The sequence below is a fragment of the Elephantulus edwardii genome, unplaced genomic scaffold, assembly GCF_000299155.1.
Source record: "Elephantulus edwardii isolate Elephantulus edwardi_28Jun2011 unplaced genomic scaffold, EleEdw1.0 scaffold00352, whole genome shotgun sequence".
NCBI lineage: Eukaryota > Metazoa > Chordata > Mammalia > Macroscelidea > Macroscelididae > Elephantulus > Elephantulus edwardii.
In genome coordinates, this window is record NW_006400102.1 from 1188830 (window position 1) to 1215988 (window position 27159).

The following is a 27159-nucleotide window of genomic DNA, read 5'->3' on the forward strand; positions in this document are numbered from 1 at the left end:
TAGATGTTCATTGAAATGAAAAATAAGCAAACTAAATTTAAAAAAAAAAAAGAACTGGCTGACACAAAGACATTTCAGGAAGTAGTACATGACCAAGAATCAAAGGTGATGAAGGAAAAGAGAGTCAAGCTGCAGTGAAAGCACTGGCAAAAATAAGGCCCAGGAATTGCTGGAATACTAACTGACATGTCCGCACTAATAAATGTAGCAAAAGATGTGCTCACCAGGCTATGCCAAGAAATCTGGAAGACAGTTACTTGGCCAACTTACTGGAAGACATTTGTATTTATTCCCATTCTCAAGAAAGTTGATCTAACAGAATGTGAAAATAATTTAAAAAATCCTTTATTTCACATTCAAATCTTGCTAGTATCTCACTAAAGATGATTCCAAAGTGGTTAGAACACTACATGGACAGAGAACTGGCAGAAATTTAAGATGAATTCTGAAGAGGCTATGACATCAGGTTAGACTTGCTGATGTCAGTTGGGTCCTAGCAGAAAGCGGAGAATTCCAGGATGTCTACTTGGGTTTATTAACTATTCAAAGACATTTGTGTGGATCATAACAATTATGGTAAACATTGAAAAGAATGGGAATTCCAGAACACTTAATTGTGCTCAGGCAAAACCTATTCCTAACCCAAGAGTTGGTTTTCCAAACAGAAAAAAGGAACACCACTGAATGGTTCAAAATCAGAAAGAGTGTGCATCAGAGCTGTTTCCTTTATACGTGTTTAATGTGTATGCTGAACAAATAGTTTCAGAACTAAGACTTTATGAGGAAGATTATGGCATCAGGATTGGAGGAAGACTCATCAATAAACTTTAGTATGCGAATGACATAACCTTGCTTGCTTAAAGTAAGAAGAATTTGAACTACTTGCTACAGAAGATCAAGGACTATAAGCCTTCATTATTAATTGCATCTCAACATCAAGAAAGAAATCCTCACAACTGAACAAACAGAGAACATTATGACAGATGAAGAAAAGATTAAAGTTGCCAATGATTTCATTTTGGAACCACAATCAACACTCATTGTGACAGCAGCCAAGAAATCAAAAGACATGTTGCTTTGGGGAAATCTGCTGTCAAGGACTTTTCCAAAATTAAAGAGCAAGAATGTCAGTTTAAAGACTAAAGTAAATCTGATCCAAGCCATGATATTCTCAACTGCTTGCTATGCATCTGAAAGTTGCACAATGACTAAAGATTACAAAAAAGAATCAATGCCTTCAAACTGTGGTGTTGGAGAAAGGTACCAAATATCCTATGGACTGCTACGTAGGTCTGTCTTTCAGGAAGTGAACAAGGGTGTTCCTTGGAGGCAAGGATAGTGTCTCATATACTTTTGAGTTTGTTGTTATGAGGGGCCAGTTGTTGAAAAAGGACATCATCCTTGGAAAGGAGAGGGCCAAGGTAGACTGACACAGTGACTATAACAAAGGGTTCAAGTGTGTTGGAAATTATGAGGATGGCACAGAATAGAGCAGGGTTCAGATACATGGTTCACAGAGTCACTATGAGGCATTAGTTAACTTGACAGCACAGAGCTCTAGGCTTATAGTAAGCAGAATTAGAGGCAGGAAATGAGACTTTCACCATCAGCAAGAATGGAGAATGGCGAGTCAAGTGCACATCCATTTGGGCCAAAGATTCCTGTACTAGTACACCAAGACCTAGCCAAGAACATCAACAACAGTGAAGAATCAGAGAACAGCACTGAAACAGACCTGACTGGAAACTGCCAGCACACGGAACCAGGGCCAGGGTCAGATTCTTTCCCCAGGCCTGCTAGAGGATTCAGGAGAAGACACCATAACTGGCAGGTCTAAGAGAGCTTTGCTGAACTGATCTGAAATGTTGAAGTGGAAATAATAGAGCCCGCAAGCACCTCTGTGTAGCTGTCCTAACTAAAGAATTGTATCCTAGTTTTAAATTAAATTTTAACTTGTTAACTTCCCTAATAAATATAAGTTATAAATATGAGTTCTTATCTTTAGTTCTGTGTGGACACTACAATAGATTAGTGAGCCAAGAACAGTGATAGCTCGGGAGGGACAGGTAACGCTAGGACTAATAGAAGTAGGTGGGGACTTGGGTTGGAATTGATTTTATGCAATGGATGTTGTAGGTAGAGACTGTTCTCCCTAACGGAGTTAGTGGAGGTTGATTGTCACCACCCTCACACTGCCTGTACTCTGTTTATACTGAAGTACCCTAAGTAGGTGAAGAATATGTGCTAGATGAAGACTAGTACTCTTCAAGAAGTTCCTGTCTTCATACATAGAGTTGAATCCTGGGAGTCTGAGTCCTGAGGGACTGGGCTCCCGGAGAGACCTTGGGAGTCCCAGAGAGAAAGGTAGATAGTAGGAAAGCAAGTCCTTGCTGCAGGGAGAGGGGTACCAAAGTAACAGGGCCCCAAGGCCACTGACAAATGACAAGGTCCTGTTTGTTTGCTCAGAGGAGCCAGGGTACAGTCAAGCACTTGCTCAGCCTCAAAAAGACATGGACTCACTTAGGAATTGGTGTCTGGCTTCATGTGGGCCATAGGATATTATAAGAGTCACCAAAACTGGCATTGTGTTCTCCTGAACTTGACAGATACCCACTGCCAGCCACTGCTCCTTAAAACAAGCAGCTCAGGGTTTACCTAGGACTGCTCTTGCTATGCTTCCATCCCAAGACCCCTTCTCAGTCTAACACATGAACCTCTAAAACTCTCTCAAATGCCCTTCTCTTCTACTGGCACAGCCTGCATGTTCACAGAGCTCCCTCCTTGTGGAAGTGGAACAGCCCCTGAGATGGTTGTCCACTCTTTGGGTGGCACACCATGAGGTGGAAGGTGTAATGAGGAACTCCGCTTATCTACAGCAGTCTGGTGCTTGTTTGTTTGCTTGGCTGAAGCCACTCAGTAACAGCCATGATTACAGCAAAACAGAGAATGGCATTCCCAGGACTGCCTAACTGGCACAGCTAACTGTCCACAATGGGGGCACTTTGCTGAGCAGAAGACTATGTTCAAAATAAGGAAGATGAGGAAGAAACATCTCTGTGGCAGCCCAGAGAAAATGCTCTGGGGGCAGGCCAAGAAGGTGTCTTCTAGCTGGGTGTCCCAAGAGGGCACTAACCTCTCTAAGCCTCAGCTTCCCTGACATGTAGTAAAAAGGGAAAAGTACTCAATGTTGTGGTAGTCTAAAGCACAATCAATACCGTCACCCCGACTGTTCCAATCACGGGATTTTGACTCCATGACTTTGGGCAATCCATGCTCCCTGAGCCTCAATATCTCCACTTGTAAAGCAGCTTTGTTTCATCCTTGCACCATGGCTTTTGCATGATAATAGGCATAGGGCAATGGTAATTAATGATATAAAATAAAATGTATACCAATTATTGAAACACAAAGTACATTTTCAAAACACAATGTATATTCATATGCAAATCAATAAAAAATTGTTTTAAAAAAGACTAGCGCCCAGCTCATCAGCATCCTATTAGTAGATGGCCCAGGACTGACTCACACAGGTGACCTTGCGGTAGATCTGTGCTGCATTCTGACATTCCGAGTAGGGGTACTCTGAGGTGGCCATCTCCAGCATGCACATCCCAAAGGCATAGACATCCACAGACTCGTCGTAGTGCTCCTCATACATCTCAGGCGCCATGAACTCAGGGGTACCTGTGCCCAAGAACAACACATGCAGCAGTCAGTCACACAAGTGCCAAGGAGTCCATAAGTCAGAGCCCTAGTGCCCAACACTCTTCCACAGGGTTCACAGGTCAACTAGCTCTCAGGATGAGGCGGTCCTGAGTCAGTGGCATCTGGGCCAGCCAAAGGTGCTGGTGAGCTGGCTGTGGTACACTTCGTGCCAGCTAATGTATTTCAGTATTCAGGATTCAAGCAAAAATGCTTTACAGACAGAAGGAATTCTATCTGGAACGGCAATATCCCAGGGCCACATGAAATCTGAGGGATGAGTTCATAACTGCTGAGAGATTACACTTAAGAAACATACTCCTGATTCAGAAACTAATTTTATCAAGGATCATATCCATGCGTGCGTTCTCATCCTCCTAGATGCTGTCCTATCAACAACAGGGCCAGCAATGACTGGCATCTAGACAACTCTGGGCAGACAAATGCTCAGTTATCACCACAGAGCTACAACTAGAAGGGTGCTAAATGCCCCTAACTCTGGGCACCCCAGGGCAGTGTTCCCCATTGTCATCACCACATACTGCCTATACTTACTTGGTGAACAAGACCATGCTGCACCCCCACCCTACAGGTGTTGTACCACTTGGAATGGACAGTGTTATGTGCTGCATTAAATACAAAAGACTTCAAATCATATTTAACCACATGGAAACTTATGACAGGCTGTGTAAAACAAAAGGTGCCACCTTCAGTGACCTCTGCAGCTAACTAACTCAGAGACTGTACACCTCTGACGATTCAAGTTCATTAGCAGCCATCTCCCTCCTATTGTTATTTTGTTGTTATTGTTGTTAGGCAACATCAAGTCAACTATGACTCATAGAGACGCTGTGAACAACAAAATCTGTACCTGGCCCTATCCTGCGCCATCCTCACAATCTCTGACATGCTCGAGCCCATTGCTGCAGTCACTGTGTCAAGCCTCAGATACTTGAGAGAGAGAAAGGGTTACTATGAGTTGAAAACAACTATTTGGTGGTGAGTTTGTGAATTAAGTCAAATAAAGCACAAGAATTTATGTAGATGATCTCACCTATGCAGAATAATGTCTGGAAAGCAGGACTTTTTGATATATTGGGTTTTTTAATAAAAATGACTAGGGATGACAGAAGATGAATTGATGATTTTGAGTTGTGGTACTGAAGAAGAGTGTTGAACATATCATGGACTGCCAAGAGGTCTGTATTGGAGCAGGTGAAATCAAGTTTCTCCTTGGAGGCTAGGATTTTGATGCTCCATCTCACATACTAAGGGTATATGGCCAGGAGGTATCAGTTCCTAGAGGAGGACATCATGCTTTGAAGGGTGTAGGGACAGTGCAGAAGAGGAAGATCCTGGATGAGATGGATTTGACAAAGTGATTGGGGTAATGAGGATATGTGTGTCGGAGACAGACTGGCTCAGGATAGGGCAGTCTTCATAGCTATTGTGCATAAGGTTACAGGTGACTCGATGGAACATAACAACAACATAAAGTTTTTACTTTCATAATCAAAAAAACCTATTCTTAAAAGTGCAATGAAAAAGTAGAATTAACTTTTTCAGCGGGTACTTTTTAACTTTTGTACAGTTGTTGATTTAGGCAATTTTTTTAATACTTCCAACTTTTTTTTTTAACTTCCAACTTTTTAAAAAAACAGATACAAAACATTACAAAGTAATTACTGAATGAAAAAGCACATTTAGGGGTGAGAAAAAAAGGCATTCACTATTGTTACCTCTGGGATAAGGGACTACTGTAGATTGTATTTAGTTTTTATTCACCCAACATGTTTAATATATTTAACTAAAAAAGATACCATCATGGGTGGCTAAAAAAAGAATGAAGAAAACAAGAAGGCCCTACACTTAGGCTTGCTTATAAGCATAAAAGATTCTGAAAGAATGAATTACAAATCACAAGAACTGAACACAGAGAGCAAGGAACAGGAATTTTTCATCTTTTTAATTTCTAAACCACACGATTACTTGGAAATTGTTTTTGTATAATTAATTTTTAAGTTAATATTTTTCAAAGTTCCTTCCTACTTCTAAGCTGGTCATAAAATAGGGAATATACTGCTCGGGCTTAGGTCTAAAGTACAGACATCATATGCTCCTAGGTGTGGCCGGAGTATCAAAAGGACAAGAGCTCAGGGCTGGCATCACAGGTGATGATCTGGACTTCTGTCCTACCCCTCAGCCCTGGGGTTACCTGTCTCTTCTCACAGGTCCCATCCCCATGGGCCTACCTTTGGCCTATTACAGAGGAGCACAGCTAAGTGTCACGGCATGGGACCCAGAGTTCTCAGCCTGGTGCAACTGTCATCTACAGGGTGAGGTAGAGAGGGATGCTTGGTACAGCAGTGGGCTCCTCGATGAAGGGTACAACCCTGACACTCTGAATATTCACAGATGCTGCTGGCCGGACCATGAACACATGGACTTTGGTGTTTTCTTGGCAGGCAGTTCCATGGAGGACAGGGGAGTGCATCTGTTTCAGTCTTGGCCCTGACCCCTAAGGGCAGCTAGGACAGGACACACAGGGTCAAGAAGCAGTGGCCCTGGGCTACAGTAGTAATGGCAAGACTACACTGATGCCTAGAGAGGAAGCTGCTCCATGGCCTTCCCAGAGCAGCAGTCCGCCCCAGGCATGCTCTCTCCCAGATCTTCAGTAAGCCAGGAAGGTATTTGCGCTGTAATTACCATTTCAGAAAACCTAGCTTTGTTAAATGATTCAGCTCAGTCAAAGATTACAAGTTCAGGGCTGAGCATTTACCAATAATATCTATTAATGCACATACTCACAAATGTCTATCATTCCCCTCTTTTTAAACTGTAGCCATTTAAATATAAATTTTTGAAACGTGTGTATGTATGTGCATATGTATCTGAATGAACATGTGTCTGTGTATGTGAGTCTACACAAGTATGCGGACACTGTATGCACACTGTGCATGTACATGTGTATATTTGCATATTTATGTACATTGTGTAGATATCTGTATCTGTGTATGCATGCACAAATATACGTGCTTGGTGGCCCACCCTAGCAGTCCTAACTGTGGTCCTCATCACCCTGGCAGTAGCTATGAGATGCATCCCCTGTCCTCCTTTCTTGCATTGTGTCATGGCCAGATGGCCCCACTAGCCCCTACTAACACCTTGACCTTGATGTCCAGCAACAGGTACACAGGAGAGTATCTGGTCCTCAAGTGAAAACCCCATCAAGCATTTTGGGAAAGCTACCTCTCCCATCTTACCCCCACACAGAAAAGAGCTCTTCAGGTAAGTGACATTAGAGGTCCAGTTCTGAGATCTGCTGTCATTACAGGACATCTCTAGAGCTGACGGATGTATTAGCAGGTTCCAAGCAGTGAAGCCGACAGTGTCTGCATGCCCAGAAACTCATCTCACTCAGCCTAATGGGGTCCTCCTCCCACTGGAGACCTCAGGGATGCCACTGCCCTTGGTCAGAGCTATGAGGGGCACTCACATTTTTTTCAAAGGAGTGCAAACCCCAACAAAGGATTTTCAGAACTTTTCTGAGCCCTGAACATACACTGGAAGCCCCTACTGATAAAGCATTGCAAAGTAGGTCACAGCTTGTTAGTGAAAAATCTTAATCACCAGGCCATATATGAGCTCACACATCTAGTCCTGCCCCTGCCATTAGCATAGTGGGAGGACACACATCAGTAGACCTGGGTGGGAAACTCTCCATTAGCCAACCTAGATGGGAATCCCTCCCTTAGCAGGCCAGGGTGGGAGTTCCTCCATTAGCAGACCTGGGTAGAAGTCTCTCATTACCAGACCTGAGTTAAGAGTGCCCCATTAGCAAACCTGGGTAGGAGGCCTCCCATTAGCAGACCTGGGTGGGAGTATGTACCCCCATGAACATACCTGAGTGAGAGTACCCTCATTAGCCAATCTTGGTGGGAGGTTCCCATTACCAGACCTGGGTGGGAGGTCCCCCATTAACTGACCTGGGTGAGACCTCTCATTAGCAGACATGGGTGGGAGTATCCAAATTAGTAGACCTGGGTGGGACTCCCCCATTAGCTGACCTGGATGTGAGACCCTCCATTAGCAGTCTGGATGGGAGGCCCCCCCATTAGCCAATCATTAACAGACATGGGTGGGAAGCCCCATTAGTAGACCGGAGTGGGAGGTCCCTCATTAGCAAACCTGGGTGGGAGACCCCTCATTAGTCTATCTTGGTGAAAGTCCCTCCTTTAGCAAACCTGGATGGGAGACCCCCATTAGCAAAGCAGGGTGGAAGTCCTAAAATCTGAGTGACTTAGTATATTAACTCTCTAGTCCACTTCTCTCAGCAGAACTTTCCCCAAGGAGAACCCTGGGGGGCTGGACCCTACATCCACTAAAGAGTCAGAATCCATATAACACCACACCCACCATGGACCCAATGGAGCCTCATTTCAAAGGAAGGGAGCCTGAGGTCTGAGAAAGCTCAGAGGCCACCCTCCTCTTTTTCCAACATCTCTGCAGCTTTAATTGTGTATGGTGGTCTCCAGGTAGCTCTCCTACTACCCAGCTAACCCAGCGGTGAGATCTCTAACACTTTCTGGAGCCAAATTTGCAATAAACATCCCATAACCACCAAACATGCAGAACTGTAGGGCATGTGGCCCACTAGTAGCTAAGGACCCTCTAAGCTTCCCACTTAACAAGCAGAGAAACACCTGGTACTGCCCAGATCACACCCCATGTCCTGGGCTACCTGAGGCTCTACCAATAGTCTCTCCTAGGTGCTGCACTTGCTCAGTCACTGCGTTCTGAATGTATGGCCCCACCAGTGCGGGTCCCACAATAGCTTCCTTCCCTGCAGAAAGGCCACATACTGACCCTAGTATGCCAAAAACCATGAGGATGGGGCCCTGACTTCAGCCACTGGCCTGCCAGTGTGTCTTCCAGAGCCTCACTACTCCAGGCACTCTCCCAATGAGCAGCCAGTTCAGCCTGCTGCGGCCTGACCTGTCAGAACACTCCCTCGTGTCCCAGGCCTCAAGATGCTCTCATTTCAGAACGTTCTATCAGCTCCTGCAGCACTTTCCTGGGGTGGGCACAGGGAGGAGACATCACATCCCTGTACAGTAGCCAGAACCTAGGAAGCCTCATTATCAAGGGCTGACTGGGCAGGGGAAACTTCTCCAGGAGGGGCCTCCAACTGACCACTGAAAGATGAGAGAGCAGTCTTGTCTGCAGCAGCACACCATTCTCTGTACCTACTCTGACTGCCCCTTGTCTAGTCAAACTGTCCCTTGTCTAGTCAATTTGCCCCTGGCATAGTCAATCTGACATATAGGAACCCTTTCTTTATCCCTCCTTATTAAGCCTCCGTAGCTCACTGAAAACAGTCACACAACATGTCCTGAGGTCTGGGCCACCTCCACCATGTCACATCTTCCCCACTAGACAACTAGCATGACACAGGACATGCTGGCAAAGGTCAGAGGGTAAGGCTGTTCAGGACAGTCCAATAAGGTAGGTGAGCACTGGTCACCACCTCCTTTAGCGGAGGGAAGGTGAGAGAGGTGAGCACTAGTCACCTCCTCCTTCAGCAGAAGGAGGATGAAGTAGGTGAGCACCAGTCATCTCCTTCTTTAGCAGAGGCCTCCCTTTGCCCCTCTCCTAGGCAAGGCAGTGAGAGGAAATGGGGGCAGGCAGAGCTGCCCAAACTGAGGCCCATCTCATCTCTCACAGGCTGCCCACCCAAGGAGGTTCTTGTCCCAAGGCAGTTAAGTAAACTGGACACTGGGTCCCAGACTCTTGGGCCTTGAAGGAGGGATCAGAGGGCATACCTATCACACTTTTGGCAAATGATGCTCTTTTGAGCGTGGCCAGGCCCAGGTCACCAATCTTCACAGATCCAGTTGGTCCAGTAATAAAAATATTGTCACATTTCAGGTCTCGGTGGATGATGGGGGGCGTCCTTGTGTGCAAAAACAGCAGGCCTTTCAGGATCTGCCGGCACCAGCTACGAAGAACTTTGGGCTTCATCACTTTGAACCGTTTCAGGTACCTGGAAGGGAGGGCACAGCATACTCAGCAAATGGTTAGGCTCTGCCAGTCTCAATGCATGCAGTTGGCTAGGCTGTCCCTTACAATCTCGCTCATGTACAAGAACAGACAGTGCAAAAATGCTACTATCCAGGAGGGACTGAGCAATGCTATCCAGACCCTGGGTAGACAATTGGACAGCTCTCAAGAGTCCACAGCCCTGGACTTCATAGTGGACACTGAGATGGAATGTCACTCAGCTACAACACTGCTGTTATTAAGACAGAGTGCTGGTATCCTTGGTACAGGTCTGAATCCTGAGGACACCTCAAAGCCTGGAAAGCCAAGGTTGGGGACAACACAGGGAACCACACAGCATGCTAGGTCTTCTTGGACACCAGTTCCTCTGAGAAGGAAGTGGGCAAAACCGGGCAGGAGTCCCACTTTGGGTCCCCACTTGTCCCCCTACACCCTGGCCTGTTTCTGAAGTAGACTGCGTTCACCAAAAGGGAGTCTGCTCCCCTCCTCACTGTCCAGACATGTGGCCCTAGAGAGGAGGCACGGGTTACCTGGCTCTCCTCTGCTGACCTCTGACCCACAAGGCCTGACTACATTCAGTCCAATCTGTGAGAAGAGAAGCACATTTCTGTGGTCAGTGGACTCCCTGTACTCCTGTGTAGACAAAAGTCTACCTTCTATGATGCTGGCACATGTGCGCTGCACCTAGACACAGCAAGCCTGCTAGTTCCCCAAGAAGCAAACAATTCCAGGTGCTCAAGTTTATATCAAGTGCATGCTTAGGTGCATGACCCTCAAAGAATCAAATGTCAGATGCAGGGTAGGGGTAAGGGAATGAGGTGGGAAAATTTCCTCTGTGGTGTCTGAGGAACAGAGTCAGGAGATACCCCAAGGTAAGAGACAACCACTGGGGGCACCACGACATGTTTCTTTTAATTTGTAGGGACTTTCTGTTGTTGAGAGGATCCTACCATTTACCCAATAAGGACATTCCAGAGAAGTGTGCACCCTGAGCATCATGCAGGCCTCCTGCTCTGCACCCTGGGCCAAGTCCACTAAGCACAACGACATACTTACGTCTTTAGAGTCCCTGAAGTCATCAGCTCTGTCACCAGCACAATGCACCGCTTTCCTTTAGCACTAGATTCCCAGAAGTCATAGAATCGCACAATATTTGGATGCTGCAAGCCTTTCAGCATCTCGGCCTCCTCCTTAAATCTCTGTCGCTCCAGCTTGGTGAGCTTCCGGTCCTGGAGAGAGGACACAAAGACCAGGGTAACTGGGGATGGTGAAGGGCAGGAAGGCTGGCTCCAAGGCAGTTGTGAAGCCCTCAGTAGGCTGCTTTCTGGGACGCACACAGTGAGCAGCAGGAAGGAGCCCAACAATCAAGGAGTTTGTGAAGTCTGACCCAGTTCAAGGGCCCCAAAGGCAGCCTCGTGTCCCCAAAGCACAGCGCATTGGGCTTTTCTGTCACTAGGTTTAAGCTGAAAAGTTTTGGAGGGATGTCCTAAACTTAGCAGATCCTTCAATAAAAAAGGGATAACAAACAGGTCCCAGACACAGAAGTGGTGCACCCTACCCAGAAACTGCTCCGAGCACAACAGAGGCTGTATGGCCCACTCAGCCTTGCCGAGCTGGCCTTCCCCATCCAGGGCCTGCACCAGGGACTCCACACTGAAATTCCTGGGAGGAAACTCATGCTTCCTGGTTCACCACCTACCTATCAGTTGGGAGAACTGGGGAGGGCTGCGTACTTGTTGGAATGCTAGAGAGCCTGCCACCAACATTTCAAATACCAGCAGGGTTGCCAGTGGTGGGCAGGTTTCAGCAGAGTTCCCAGATTAACAAGAAAGGTCTAGTAACAAACTGCCAGATCAGCTAATGAGCCACAGAATATTGTTCAACATAGAGCTGAAGATGTGTTCCGCATTTCAGACAGCATTAAAACACACACAGTAGTGACAATGGGCTTGAGCCTGGCTGCACGTGAAGGTGCAGGACGAGGTACCAATGCCCACTACACAAAGCAGCTGCTAGGCAGCATTCAATCCACAGTAACTGAGAACTTTTTTTTTTGCATAAAATCTCTTCTGAGGCCTTTGTCTCTTCAATAACTATTTATTAAGGTTTGTATTTTAAAAAGAAGGAAATATTAGTTTTGTCTCACCATCATTAATTTTTAAAGCTCATGCAGGAAGCAAGCCATCAATACAGGCAAATCAAGCTCTAAGAACCACAGTGATACTTAAAAACCCCACAACACCCCACACCAACACACCCAGGGCCCTGAGCCCCACTGGTGTTAGCCACACAGGGACTAACCAGATGCCCACCTGGACCCAGAGCAGCACTGTCAAGCACCTACTCCCTAACTTCTGGCCTCATCACTCTAGCCTCTCCTTCTTCCTCCTAACACTATTCTCCAGGTTCAGCATGACCCCCTTTTTTGGCCTTCTGCCTAAATACTTGCCTACTTAAAATCCTCCAGTAGATTCTCAACCTCAGACACTTACTATCAAAAACTCAGAGGCCCTCAAGCCCTCTGTATGTTTCTAAATGCCACTCGCAAGATGAAATTCCACTTTCAGGGTGCAGACACTTGCCTCCTTTCTTGTGGCAAACACACCAAGCTCCTCTAACTGGCACTTTCACACTTGAGTGCTTATCCTACCCCACTGTCCCCTCCTGCCCAAGAGGTCACTGAAATACCCCTAAAGTGGAAAGCATACTTCTAGAAGAAAAATGCCAACACAACTGAGCATGAAAAGAGCAAAACTCTGAAGAATTCTACCAAGATAGAATACTGTTGATGGAGGAAATTCAGAGGACAGGAAAAAAAGTCCAGAGCACTGCTTACATATGCTCACCCATTGTAGCTTGCTGGCTCACACACACTTACTGACACACATAGCCAAACATTTGTTAAAATATAAATTTATGAGCAACAGAAATGATGTTAAATGAGTAGTGTCCTATCATCTAAGGGATATTTAATATTGGAGAAGGGCATCATGCACAGAAGGGTAGAGGGAGAGTACATGAGAGGAAGATCTTGGATGAAGTGAATTGATACAGTAACTGAGGCAATGGGGGGTAGTTGTGTGGGAGTCAGTGAACCTGGCTCAGGACCCGGCAGGCTTCAGAGGTACTGCACATAGGGTTGTTTGGGTTGCAAGCTACTTGATGGCACATAACAACAACAATAATGACAACACAGCAACACAGAACTAAGGAGTTTGTCCAAAACAGGAAAGGATGAAACTGGACTTTCATGCATACACAGCCAGGAGTTAAATGACCTAGCAGTGACCTAAGATGGTGGTTTAAAGAACAGAGTGAGACTAAAACACATGCACCAACACTCTCTTATACCGGAGTCCACCTTGAAGTTTTGTCGAATACTCAGAGGAGGAAGGAAAGTTGCAGTCACTCAACCAAAGCTGTGAGAACACCACACGTGTCTTTACTCCTGAAAAAAAACACTCTTCACCATAAATAAACCTCTCTTAGAAAAGCTCCGGGATTTTGCTGCTCAGAGAGACATGCCAGTGTTCCTCCTAAGCCCTGCATGCTCTTCCCCAGCAGGGCGTCCTTGTCCTATAATAAATCTTTGCCTTTCTCAAAGTAGTCTAACTTTATAATCATGACATACAGAATCACTATGAATTTGGAATGCTGAATGAAGAAACCAAAAGTGGGGGGAAAAATACAAGTTTACAACCTTGAGGTTCTTCTAGGTGACCCTAAAGAACTCCAAGCCCAGAATCTGATATGGAGAACAAGAGGTCGGTGGTCTTCCTCCCACAGAGCAGGGACGATTCAAATTGCCTGCCTTAGAGTTGGTAGTGCAACTCTCTTTCCGCCAGACCACCAGAAAAAAACAATAATTTGGGAACCAAAAAAGAAAACTCTGAAAAATTCTGATGCATATCCTCCTATAAAAGAAAAAAAAAATCATATACACAAAAAAGAACCAACTTTTTTAAAGGAAATCATCAAGAAAGAGTTCTTACAAACTGAAAACTGCCTGCCTTACTAAAAGACTTAAAACAAACAAACAAAGAAAAAAACCCACTGGGTCTATTCATAGTAACCCTAAACAGTTCAAAATAAAATATTCCATAATACTGGAATATAATAAAGATGCTAGGTGTCTACTCTGATTTAGAGCTAAATGTAACATTGCTGTAAAACTGAGAATGTTAGCACCAGGTAAAGAAGAAGTAGAATATGAGAGTGGATGCCCTTTGGGGTCAAAGATTCCCACACCACTCAGTCCAGGCTCTACAGGAGTAGCAGCCACATCAGAGAATCAGGCCTGATGTGAGACAAAGCTGACTCTGGGACAGGGACAGCTAGCCATGGAGCCAGAACTAGGAGTCTTTGCCCTAGTTTGTTGGAGGACAGGGCGGAAGAGCCATCATTGGCAGGACTAAGGGCTCTGTAACACTGGCCTAAAGTTGCAAGGCTGAAGGCTGAGGTACCTGTGAGCACGTTAGGGAAGCTGTTCTGACTGAGCAAGCGTATTGCTCAGCCAACATGAATTATAGCCTTTTGACTTCCCTAATAAATACCATAATCATGGGGTGGGGGAGAAACCCCAAGCAAGCATTGTTGTTAGGTTCCCAGGAGTTGAAACCCACTAGCTGACCCTCCACAGAAGGACGCTATTCACCTTTCTCTTACAAAGCAGCTGGCAGATTCAAACCATACTACACCTCCGAGTTAGCAGCACAACTCCTTAACATTAAACAACCTGAGCTAAATGTAACATTAAGTGCAAAAAGATAAATATTTAATCTGTATAGTTAAATGGAAACATGTCTGCTCACTTAAAATTACGGCTCATTACAGAAAGTGAAAGTCATCCACAGACTTGACAAAGGATTCACATCCAGAACATAGAGCACTCTTACAGCTAATCAATACAAAAGGCTACAACTCAAGAAAAACCCTATAGACTGTGGAATATAGTGAAAAATAATGCATCAATAATGGGTCATCAGTTTTAACAAACAGACAACAAAAATGCTAGATGTTAACAGGAGAAAACTGTGTAAGGGGATATACAGGAACTTGCTGTATCATTCTTCTGTACGCTTTAGGCTTTTTAGTGCTCAAAAAATAAATTACATTGCTTTTGAAAAAGCAAAAAGGCATAAAAATGGTGAAGGAGAAATAAAAGATAACTGATATTTCACCAAAGACAACACAAAAATGTCATAAGCACATGAACAGGTACTCAATATCAACAGCCAGCAACTCAACTCAAAACTCAAAGCCCTCAATCAGAGCTGTGCCTCCAGTGGGTTTTCAAAGGCTGTAAATCACACACTGCACATCTTTTTCCCTCTGAGCAAATGGTGGATTCAAATCATCAGAAAGGTATTGCCTTTGAGGTAGTGTAGAAAAAACAGCCTGGAGCCTTTTATCTTAATGTAAAAGGACAATTGAATTGTTGTTCTTATGTGCTATCAAGTTAAGGGTGGCTCATACTTACCCTATGAACAACAGATCTGAAACCTGTTCTACCTGTCCTGTGCCTTCTTCACCATCTCTGACATATTTGAGAACTATGCTACAGTCAACAGTCTTGGCACCAGCAGCCAGGAAATTAAAAGGCGCATTGCCATGTGAAAGTCTGCTGTTAGGGACCTCTCCAAAGTACTGAAGAGCAATGGTGTCTCTCTGGAGACTAAGGTGCGTCTGATACAGGCCATGGTCTTCGCAATCACTTGTTATGCATTAGAGAGTTGGACAATGACCAAGGAGGATAGAAGGAGAACTGATGCCTTTGACCTGTGGTGCTGGAGAAGAGTATTGAGAATACCATGGACTGCTAGGAAAACAAACAGATTTGTCCTGGAAAGGGTTAAACCGGGTGGCTCCTTGGAGGCAAGGATTCTGAGGCTCCGTCTAACATACTTTGGACATGTTGTGAGGAGAGACCGGTCCTTGGAGAAGGACATCATGCTTGGGAGGGTGGAGGGACAGCGCAGGAGAGGAAGGCCCTCTATGAGGTGGATTGATTCAGTGACTGGGATACTTGGGATGGGAGTGTCAGAGACAGTGCGATTGACACAGGACAGAGCGGAGTTTAGGGCTGTTGTACACAGGGTCGCTATGAGTCGCAAGCGACTCGACGGCACATAACAACAAACAACAACAATGCTACAGTCATCATGTCCATTTGTCTTGTTGGATTGGTCTTCTTCTCTTACACTGACCTTCCATCTTTCCCAGAATGAATATACTCAAAGTATGTGAGATGAAGTTTCACCGTCCTTGCTTCATTTTTTCAAAGACAGGTATATTTGTCCCCCTGGAAGACCGTGAGTATTCTTCTCTAATACCACAACATTTATTTCTCTCTGTTATCCTTAGTCCTTGGAGAGGGATATCATGCTTGGGAGGGTGGAGGGACAGCACAGGAGGGGAAGACCCTCTATGAGATGGACTGATTCAGTGACTGGGGTAATCAGATGGGTGTGTCAGAGGCAGTGCGGTTGGCGCAGGATTTAGGGCTGTTGTGCATAGGGCTCGATGGCACATAACAACAACAACAACAACAACAATCCTTAGTCATTATCCCAACTTACAGATGAATAGCAAATAATTGAGACGTCTATGGCTTGGATTAGGTATACCTTAGTTTTTAAACAGACATCATTGCTCTTTAGCACTTTGAAAAGGCCCCTGACAGCAGACTTTCCCAATGTGACACACCTTTTGATTTATTCACTGCTGGTAAAAAGGGTGTTGACCGTGGATCTAAGTAAGATGAAATGGTTAACAACCTTATGCTTTTTTGCAATCTATCCTGTGATTTTTTACTGGCCCAGTGAAGACTTGTGTTTTCTTGATTCTGAGATGTAATCCTTATTGATGGCTTTGATCTTCTGCAGCAAGTGCTTCAAGTCTTTTTCACTTTCAGTGAGGAAAGCTGTGTCATTTGTATAACGCAGGTTGTTAATGAGTCTTCATCACTCCTGACACATTTTTCTTCAGACAGTCCATTTTCTCAAATGATTTGTTCAGCATACAGAATGAATAGATGTGGAAAAAGGATACAGCCCTAATGCACACCTGTCCTGACTGTAAACCATGCAGTGTTCCACTGCTTTTAGCTGACAATAGTTGTTGATCTAGGTATAGGTTTTGTTTGAGCACAATTAAATGTTCTGGGATTCCCATTCTTCTCAATGTTAGCCATAATTTGTTGTGATCCACCCAGTCGAATGCCTCTGCATAATCAATAAAACACAGATAGACATATTTGTGGTATGATTAACAGTCATGTTAAAAGTCTTCCTAGTATGTATTAGTATCCTGTCACTGTACAGATTTTGAAATGGTCTTTCTTACTGTGAAGGCAATCCTATTCTTTACTTTTTCTTCCTCAGTAGGGTGGATAATATTATTCTCTGATTGAAAGTGGTCAATGCTAGTTCATCACAGCTCACTAATAACCAGAATGTAAATCTTTGTGTATTCCATTTCATTTCTGACGGCTTCCAATTCTTCTAGATTCACACTTTGTAGGTTCCACATTCCAGTTATGAATGGATGTTTGAGGCTGTTACTCCTCATTTTTTATTGTCATATTGTTGTTATATGCTGCCTGTTCTCCAGCGACAGTTCCAATCAGGTGTCCTGGGATGCAGCTAGTGCAAACAACCCAGGAGTTCCTTCCTAGTGATCTTTAACTTTGCTAACAATTGCTGGTTTAGTGGTCTGAAAAGAGTTGTCAGGTTATGGGTATGTAGAGGTAAAAATAGTGATTTCTGTATAAATAAACTCCTAGAGAGCGACATGAGGAAGAGGATATTTACAGTATCACAGCAATCTCCAAATCATTTCAGAAGAGCAACTGACAGACAAGTACTATACATAGAAGAGCAGACGATAAATAAGCAAACATATGTAAAGCTATAAAACAGAACAAACAGGTCCATCCTAGAGAGGGTGAAACCAGGTTACTCCTTGGAGACAAGGATTTTGAAACTCAGTCTCACATACTTTGGGCATGTTATCAGGAGGTACCAGTCCTTTGAGAAGTACATCATGCTTGGAAGGGTAGAGAATCAGCATGGGAAAAAACCACCCTGGATGAGATGGACTGACACAGTGACCATGGTAATGGGGTCAGATATGTCAAAGACGATGAGGATGGCTGACAGGGCAAGTTTCAGAGCCATTGTTCATAGGGTTGCTATGGGTCATAGTCGACTTCATGGCACATAAAAATAACACAATAAGCTATAAAAAGTAGCAATATGCAAATCATTCTCCAATAAAAGAAACTAACAAATAAGTGATGTATCCATGACAAGTAAAGGTACATGGTGAACTTGTAGGTGAACAGTGCAGGCCCAGAGGAACACTGTCAGATGACTAAGTAAGACCTTACCAAACTGGAGTCTGTTAAAGTTTGCATCACCACCCTGCAGTTCGTAACTGAAATATACTCCCCTTTCCGTAATAGACAAACCGTTCCGACCTTGTATTATTAAAGACTTTTTCAGTGAATAGAAAGAGAAACTTTAAGCTAGATTTGTGCTGAATCACAGCCATTCCTGTTTTCTGCTTTACATAACGTAGTGAACAAAAATACTTCATGTTCTCTAGCAACAGTTCTGATCAGATGGGCTGGCATTCAGCTAGGGCATTCCTAATGACCTCTAACTGTGAATAATTCCTGTTTTAGTGGTCTGAAAAGAGTATCATGGTTATGCAGAGGTAAAAAGGGTGACAAGATTCTAGAGCACAGCCATGAGGAGGAGGCCATAGTCACACACTGTGATGACTAAGCACCTAACCAGGTGGAGGACTTCCTGGAGGCAGTTGCAAGATTCTCCAGAGTTGCATAACTGCCCCTTGTTTAAGATAACTCACCCTTCCCTTCTAAAAGTTCTAAATAAGCATGAGCTCTTCCCTACATCCTCAACCTAACCAACCTAACCTACCCTAAAACCTTCCCTTCCTTGAGACAGATTTGGAAACGTAAACTCTCTGTTTCCTAAATGCTAGCGTACACACACACACACAAACCCCCTTCTGTTTTCCCCATTCCAATCCACCTCCAAGATTGTTTTTCCGAGTGGCAGGTGGCATGGCAAAACTGAGGCTTTTTGGTAACAGGAACATGACCTGTATAACCATTTTGGAAAATGACTTTGCCGTTTTCTCAGTAACCAAATAAACCCAGTTTTCTCAGTAACCAAATAAACCCACTCCCACATATTTCCCCAAAAGAAATGAAATATTTATTCACAAGACATATGTACATAAATTTTCATAGATGGTTTATTCATCAAATCCCCAAACTAGAAACTATGGACATATCTGTCATATATCAAAGCTATTATTTCAGCAGTAGGGGGCCCTGGAATTGTACTGTTACCCCAAGTCTGTGCATCTTTGGTGGCTCAAATCTACCAATGTGACTCCATGGGAGAAAGAAGGCAACCTCCTCCCATGCAATTTACAGCCTCAGAAACCCAAGGAAAGGTCAGCTATGAATTGCTTCTGGCTCAATGGCAATGAGTGAGAGATTTCAGTAATAAAAAGGAACAAATTCCTGGCACATGCAACAATATAGATAAAGCTCAAAAGCATTATACTGAACAAAAGAAACCAAACACCCAAGAGTCTATATTGTATAATTCCATTATGAGACTCTAGAAAAGGGAGCAGTGGTAATGAGCTGTACTGTCAACCCAAAGGCAGGCAGTTCAAGTTCACCAGCTGCTCCCAGGCAAAAAATGGGTGATCTCCTCCCATGTAACTTAAAGTCTTTGAAAATCTGCTGAAGAGTAGTTATGAGTTAGTTCCAACTTAACAATAACAACAACTATCAGGTAATTGAAATCAATACAGGCTGCTTCTGACATGGAAAAGGGAAACTTGGCTGGAAAGCAGATTGGGAGAACTTTTTGGGGTGATAGAATTGTTCCACATCAAAACACAGGTTATACTCAAGCTCACTGCTACTGGTGATGTGAATGCCTAGAGAGGTATGTCCTTTAGGTTAACAATGTAACTCCCTACTAAATATGCATGTGTCAAAACTCCCAAAATTTAATTTTTAAGATCTATGTATTTCAATCTACATATAAATTATGTCTCTAATTTAAAAATGCTTCCTAGCATTCAAAGATGACGTGACAAAAGCAGAGAGAAAATATGAGAGAAGCATTAAAGAAATATGAAAGAATCACCTGAAAGTGCAAACAAAAGTGTAACAGGACTTCAAAGACAGAACAAATATCATGAAGAATAAACAGATAACAGAATAGAATTTCGCTGAGCCAAGTGGACCTGGGGAGAGGGATTGTAAAACAATGGGGGAACTTTTACTTTTCCAAGTGGAGAGTGTACTGGGGGGAGGGGTGGGCAGCGAAGAAAGTGCAACAATGAATGAATGGAAATCCAAAGTCTCTGTAAATTTTCATTAAAATTAGTAAAAAAAATTTAAAAAACAAAAAAAGAATAAAAGAACATACCAATAAATAAATGGGGGGGAAAATTACCCATGTCCAGATCCATTCCAGAGAAACTTCATAATATTAAGGCTCAAGAATCAGTCATATCTGCAAAGAAGTAGACCGAGACAGGCACTGGTGTCTTACTCACAATCTTGGAGACGAGGAGACAGGGAAACAGTATCTTCAAAGTCAGATTTAGAACTGAGGATTCTTTTTTTTTTTAATTTATTATTAATTACAATGAAAATTTACAGAGACTCTGGAATTCCATTCATTCATTCATTCATTGTTGCACTTTTCTCCCTTCCCACCCCACCCCCGGGCCCCCCAGTACACTACTTACTTGGAAAAGTAAAAGAAAAATTCTTTCATTGTTTTACAATCTCTCCCCGCAGGTCCACTCCACTATGCAGCCTTCGCTCTGTACTCCTGTCATGACAAAAATACCTAATCACATATCCCTTTTAAACAGAACTGAGGATTCCATACTCAGCCAAACAAACGCTCGAAGTGGGGAATAACAAGATATTCAGACATCCAAGAATTCAAAACTTACATCCCATGCACCTGAGAAAGATAATGGAAGATGTATGCTAGTAAAATGCAACCAACAGAATACAAAGGAACATGGCATAGCCTACATCGTGTGGTCCTAGGTGGTGACTAAACCAGACAAGAAACAAGGAAAATGCTCTACTGTGATAAGCATGAACTTCCCTAGAAGCCTCCTTGGACCATAACATTTCAATTATAATTTTTTTCAATGGGTCTATGTCTTGGCTATCTAGTGATGCTGTAATAGTTACCATAAATGGTCGGCTTAAACAAGCAGAAGTTTATTCTCTTACACTTAATGAAGCTGGAAGTTCAAATTCAGGGAGCCTTTCTCTCTGTAGGTCTTCTAGTCTTACAAGTTTTTCAGTGCAGGAATCTGTGTCAAAGGACACACTCTGTTCCTGGCTCTTCTTTGTTAGTCATACTAAGTTATCTCCCTTCTCTGATCACTTCTTTCCCTTATTATCTCTTGTAAGCCAAAAAAGGTGATACCGTTTCCAGGGGAAATTCTCCTACATCTAATGAAAGTAATGACCTGTTTAAGGATGTTGTATCCTCACCTACTCCTCTTAATGGCTGATCACATTATGGGAGACAACCACATGATCACATAACTACCTGTATTCTCTCAACATCATAGAGCTTAAGATTTATAACACATAGAATAATTACATAATACTAAGAATCTGGCTTTGCCAAGTTAACACATATTTTAGGGAGGACATAATTTAATCAACTATAGTTTACTTGACTCTGGAGGAATTTATAGAATTGTATTAGAAATTATCTTTGCCAGTACCTATTTTATATTTATTAATTGCTTAATATTTTATTTGATGTTTATAGTATTTTAATTAAGGTTTACAAGTCATATTAAGTTTTCAAATTTTGTTTTATAACAATGATTAATGTAATAACAATGTGTAAAATCTCAGTATCAATAAAACAGAACTCGCCACTGGATCAATAGGCAATATCATGATAGAAATTGCCAATTGTTTCATCTGACTTGGATCCACAAACAACAATGATGGTACCAACAGTAAAGAAATCAAAAGTCAGCTGTTAGGGACCTCTCCAAAGTCCTGGATGTCTGTTTAAAGATTAAGGTGCAGTATCTCCTACTTTCTTTTTTAGTAGTTTTCTACACAGCCATAGTAGTTAGGATAGCATGATACTGGTATAGCAACCGACACACAGATTAATGGAATAGAGTTGAGAACCCAGAAATCAAGCCATCTACCTGTGGTCATTTGATTTTCAAAGTACAGAAGTGGCAGTCTCTTTAACAAATGGTGCTGGCAAAACTGGACAGCCATCTGCAGAAACTGAAGCAAGACCCACACCTTATACCATCTATGAAAACCAACTCAAGAGGGATCAAGTACTTAGGAGTAAAACCAAAAATCATAAAGTTCATCAGAGAAAAAATAAAAACAAACAACCCTGATATATGACATGAGTAGACTTTCAAGTGAAACTTAAAACCTAAACACAGGAAAGAATAAAATAAATAAATGTGACTTAAAAGTCAAATCCTTGTATACATGAAAAACCTTCTCTAATAGAGTAAAAAGGAAGCCCAGAGACTTGGAAAAATATTTAGCAATGACATATTTATAAGGGATTCATAATTAAAATTTATAGAATACTCCAGCACATCAACACCCAAAAAATGCAGGGCAACTCAATCACAAAATGGGCAGAAGAGATGAATAGAATCATCACCAAAGAAGAACATCAGATGGCCACCAATACATGAAAAAAGTTCAAACTCATTAGCTATTACAGAGATGCAAATTAAAAAAAACAATCAGGTGTCATCTCACTCCAGCAACAATAACAAAGTTCATCAGGACAGCAAACAACAAACACCAGTAAGGATGCAGGAGATCAGAGCTCTCATACACTGTTGGTGAGAATGTAAAATGGTACAGCCAGTATGAAGGGTAGCCTGGTACTTCCTAAAAAACTTGGAAATAGAAATGCCATATGACCAAGCTATCCCACTACTGGGTATACACCCAAAGGAAATCAAAGCTTTGACAAAGATATATGCATACTCATGTTTCTCAGCATTGTTGTTAAGTGCCATTGAGTCACCTGAGACTTACAGAAACCCTATGTACAGGAGCTCTGAAGCCTGCCCTGTCCTGAGCCATTCTCACTGACTCCAAAGCACCTACCCCACTGCCCCAGTTACTGTATCAATCCATCTCATCCAGGGTCTTCCTCTTCTGTGCTGTCCTCCATCCTTCTGAGCATGATGTCCTTTTCTAAGGACCAGTCCCTCTTGGCCACATGCCCAAAGTATATGAGATGGCACTTCAAAATCCTAGCCTCCAAGGACAGACTTGGTTTCACCCTCTCAAAGACATACTTGTTTGTTTACTTGGCAGTTCATGGTATGTTCAGGACTCTTTCCCAGTACTACTACTCAAAAGAGTCGATTCTTCTTCCATTATCCTTGTTGTTAGGTGCCATTGAGTCAAGTATGACTCACAGCAACCCTATGAAAAAAATATCTGAACCTAGTCCTGTTCTGCACCATTCTCACACACTCCTGACACACAAGAGCCCATTGCAGCAGTCACCTTGCCAATCCACCTGGTTGAGGGTCTTCCTCTCCTTCCAGCATCATATCCTTCTCCATCAACAGATCAAAATATGTGACGTGAAGCCTCATCATTCTTGCCTCCAAAGAGCACTCTGGCTGCACCCTCTCCAAGACATATCTATTCATTTTCTTGGTCATCCCCGGGATGTCCAGTGCTCTTCTCCAACACTGCAGTTCAAAGGCATCAATTCTTTTTCTGTGATCCTTATTCGTTGTCCAGGTCTCAGATGCATAGCTAGTGATCAGAAAGACCATGGCCTGAATCAGACATATCTTAGTCTTCAAACTGACGTCACTACTACTCAATAATTTGGAAAGGTCCAGAACTGCAGATTTTCCCATTGTAATGTGCCTCCTTATTTTCCAAATGCTTGTAAAGGGTATTAATTGTGGATCCAAGCAAAATAAACTGTTGACGGTTTCAACCTCCTCTCTATCCGTCATGACACTGCCTATTGAATCAGTGGTAAGAATCTTCGTTTTCTTGATATTGAGACACAAACCATACTGTAGGCTGCATTCCTAGACTTCTTCAACAAGTACTTCAAATCCTTCTACTTTCAGTAAATAAGGTTGTGTCATCTGCATAACACAGGCTATTGACGAGTTTCCCTCCAATCTTGATTCCACATTTCTCTTCATACAGTCCAGCTTCTTGAATAATTTTCTCAGTATGTAGATTAAACAGGTATGGCGACAGAATAATCCCTGATGCACTTCCTTCCCAATTCCAAACCATGCAGTGCTCCCCTGCTCTGTTCACACAAAAGCGTCCTTTCCCAGGTAAAGGTTCCTCATGAGCACAATCAAGTGCTCTGGGATTCCCATTCTTTTCAATGTCAGCCACAACTTGTCATGATCCACACAGTCAAATAAATGCCTTTGCATAGTCAATAAAGCACAAACAATTTTCTGGTATTCCTTATGTTCAGCCAGGATCTATATGACATCAGCAATGATATCCCTAGTGCCACAGCCTCTTCTAAATCCCTCTTGAACTTCTGGCAATTTCCTATCTATGTACTCTTCCAGACATTTCTGAATGATCTTCACCAGTATTTGCTTGCATGTGATATCAATGATATTGTTCGATAATTTCCACATTCAGTTGGATCACCGTTCTTGGGAAATAGGAACCTCTTGCAATCCGTTGGCCAGAAAGTCATCCTCCAAGTTTCCTGGCATAGACTGTTGAGTGCATCCAAGGCTGCACCTGGTAATTGAAATAAGTCAACTGGTATCCCATCAATTCGTGGGGCTTTATTTTTTGCCAATGCCTTCAGTGCAGTTTCCACTTCTTTCATCACCATTGGCTCTTATGGTACTTCTGAAAATTTTCAGTATCAATCAATTAATTGTGGTACAGAGACTCTGTATATTCCCTCCATCTTCTTTTTATGCTTTCTGGATCATTCAATATATTGTCCATAGCATCTTTCAACATTGTGACATGAGGCTTAAATTGGGGGTGTTGTTTGGTTTTGTTTGTTTTGTTTTTTGGGTTTTGGTGTTTTGTTTTTTTTCTTCAGTTTTTTTCAGATTGAGAAATGCAGAGAGAGTTCTTCCTTTTATATTCTTCAATTCCAGCTTTCTGCACATTTCATTATAATACTTTGTTTTGTCCTCCCGAGCTGCCCTTTGAAACCATCTGTCCATCTCTTTCACTTCGACATGCTTCCATTTGATTTGGCTTCTCGCCATTTCAGTGCAATCTTTAGAATCTTTTCTGACATCCATTTTGGTTTTTTCTTTCTCCTCTGTTTTTGTAATGGTATCCTTGATATCATCCCACAACTCATCTGTTCTTCTATCATTGTTTTTCAATACCTCAAATATATTCTTAAGATGATCATGAAATTCCAATGGAATTGAGTCAAGATTGTATCTTGGTTCCTGTGGACTTATTTTCATTTTCTTTGGCCTCAATTTGAACTTGCATATGAGTAATTGATGATCTGACCCACAATCTGTCTCTGGCCTAGTTTTGGCTGCTGATATTGAACTTCTCCAACAATTTCTTCCATAAATGTAGTCAGTCTTATTCCTATGCAGCCCATCAGGTGAAATCCACGTGTAAAGTCATCTTTTGTGTCTTTCAGAAAAAATATTTGCAATGGATAAATCATTGTAAATACAAAATTAAATCAATCTTCTTCCAGCCTCATTTCTATCACCAATTCTATATTTATTTATAGAGGCCTCAGCTACTGAAGGTGGCATTGCAGAGTTGCCAGACTGTTCCTCAATCAAAATGATGACCAGAGGTCTCAAGGTAGCTGCGTGCCAGAAGCCCCAGATGAGGCCTGTGCTGAAGGAGGGATCTATGCAAGAGCGTGCCAGTCAGAGGGAGAAGTCCACCCTGCTAAGGAACAGACTTGATCCTGAGAGCTCTCGCCAGCGTTTCCGGAACTTCCACTATCCCGAAACAGCAGAGCCTTTCTATGCTGTCAATCTGCTACAGGAATTTTGCCGGCAGTGGTTGAGGCCAGAGCGCAACTCAAAAGAGCAGATCTTAGAACTGCTGGTGTTAGAACAGTTCCTGACCATTTTGCCCAGTGCAATCCAGACCCAGATGCAAAAACATCATCCACGGAGCATCAAGGAGGCCGTGGCCCTAGTCAGACGCTTTCAGGGAGAAGTTGATCAATCAAGGAATGAGAGTTTGTTGACCTTTGAAGATGTGACCCTGACTTTTTCTCAAGAAGAATGGGAGTTACTGGATCTCCATCAGAAGGTCCTCTACAACGATGTGATGCAGGAGAACTATGAAAATGCCATCTCGCTGGGGTTAAAGCTCAAAAATGATACTGGAAATGATCAACCTGTATCTCCTCAGTTAGAATTACAAGCACCAAAAGGCAAAGTATTACAAAAGGTCAAAGTAAAAGTTCTCAAGAAAACAGCTGGCAGAGAAAATCATGGTGACCAAAGGGTGAGGAAACGATATCGGAATTTCCCAGGAAGGGTCAGAGAGAGAGACTCCATATTTTTCTCCCTAACTGTAACAAACTCCTGAGTAAATTGCTGTGAGAAGGAATCGCTGGTGTGTTGTGTCCTTATTCCTGCTGGACAGGCGAGGCGCACAACAAGAGTGGTGGCCCGTACAGGGACCCGAAGAGGTGCTGCGGTTCCAGAACTCACAGTGGACAGGGCAGCCGGCTGGTAAGTGTCAGGTAAGGACTGACCTAATTTATAAAGTTCTCGGAAGGAGACTATAAGGACCTGTGAGAGCAGGCAATTTTCTAAAGTTCTCGGAAGGAGACTATAAGGACCTGTGAGATCAGGCAATTTTCTAAAGTTCTCGGAAGGAGACTATAAGGACCTGTGAGATCAGGCAATTTTCTAAAGTTCTCGGAAGGAGACTATAAAGACCTGTGAGAGCAGGCAATTTTCTAAAGTTCTCGGAAGGAGACTATAAAGACCTGTGAGAGCAGGCAGTTTTCAAAAGTTTGCGGCAAGCAGCTAGAAATAGAAAGTGAAAGTATGGGTAACTCCCCCACATGCCCAGTTAAAATGGCCTTGAAAGGTCTGTTAAAAGCTAAGGACTTGAAACTTAAAGATAGGATCATTGAAAATTTCCTTAAGGAGGTTGACAGAATTGCTCCGTGGTATGCAGTGTCTGGACACTTCACAATCAACAGTTGGGATAAGCTCGGTAGAGATCTCGATGCTGCATGGGAAGAGGGACAGCTCAAAGCAGGAGTTAGAGGGGTTTGGAAGCTGGTTCGTGGCTGTCTAGAAAATGAGAAGTGTGTAACT

General features: G+C 43.1%; 1 protein-coding gene across 1 annotated transcript in view; it reads right to left on the bottom strand.

Moving 5' to 3' along the window:
- WNK2 (WNK lysine deficient protein kinase 2) overlaps positions 1 to 27159 on the bottom strand; it is a 527139-nt gene that overhangs the window by 381505 nt on the left and 118475 nt on the right. The window contains exons 2-4 of the mRNA XM_006901945.1: positions 10819 to 10991; positions 9525 to 9745; positions 3527 to 3684 (exon numbers count right to left, since the gene is read on the bottom strand). Coding sequence (XP_006902007.1) covers positions 3527 to 3684; positions 9525 to 9745; positions 10819 to 10991 — 552 coding nt within the window. The remainder of the gene's footprint in view (positions 1 to 3526; positions 3685 to 9524; positions 9746 to 10818; positions 10992 to 27159) is intronic.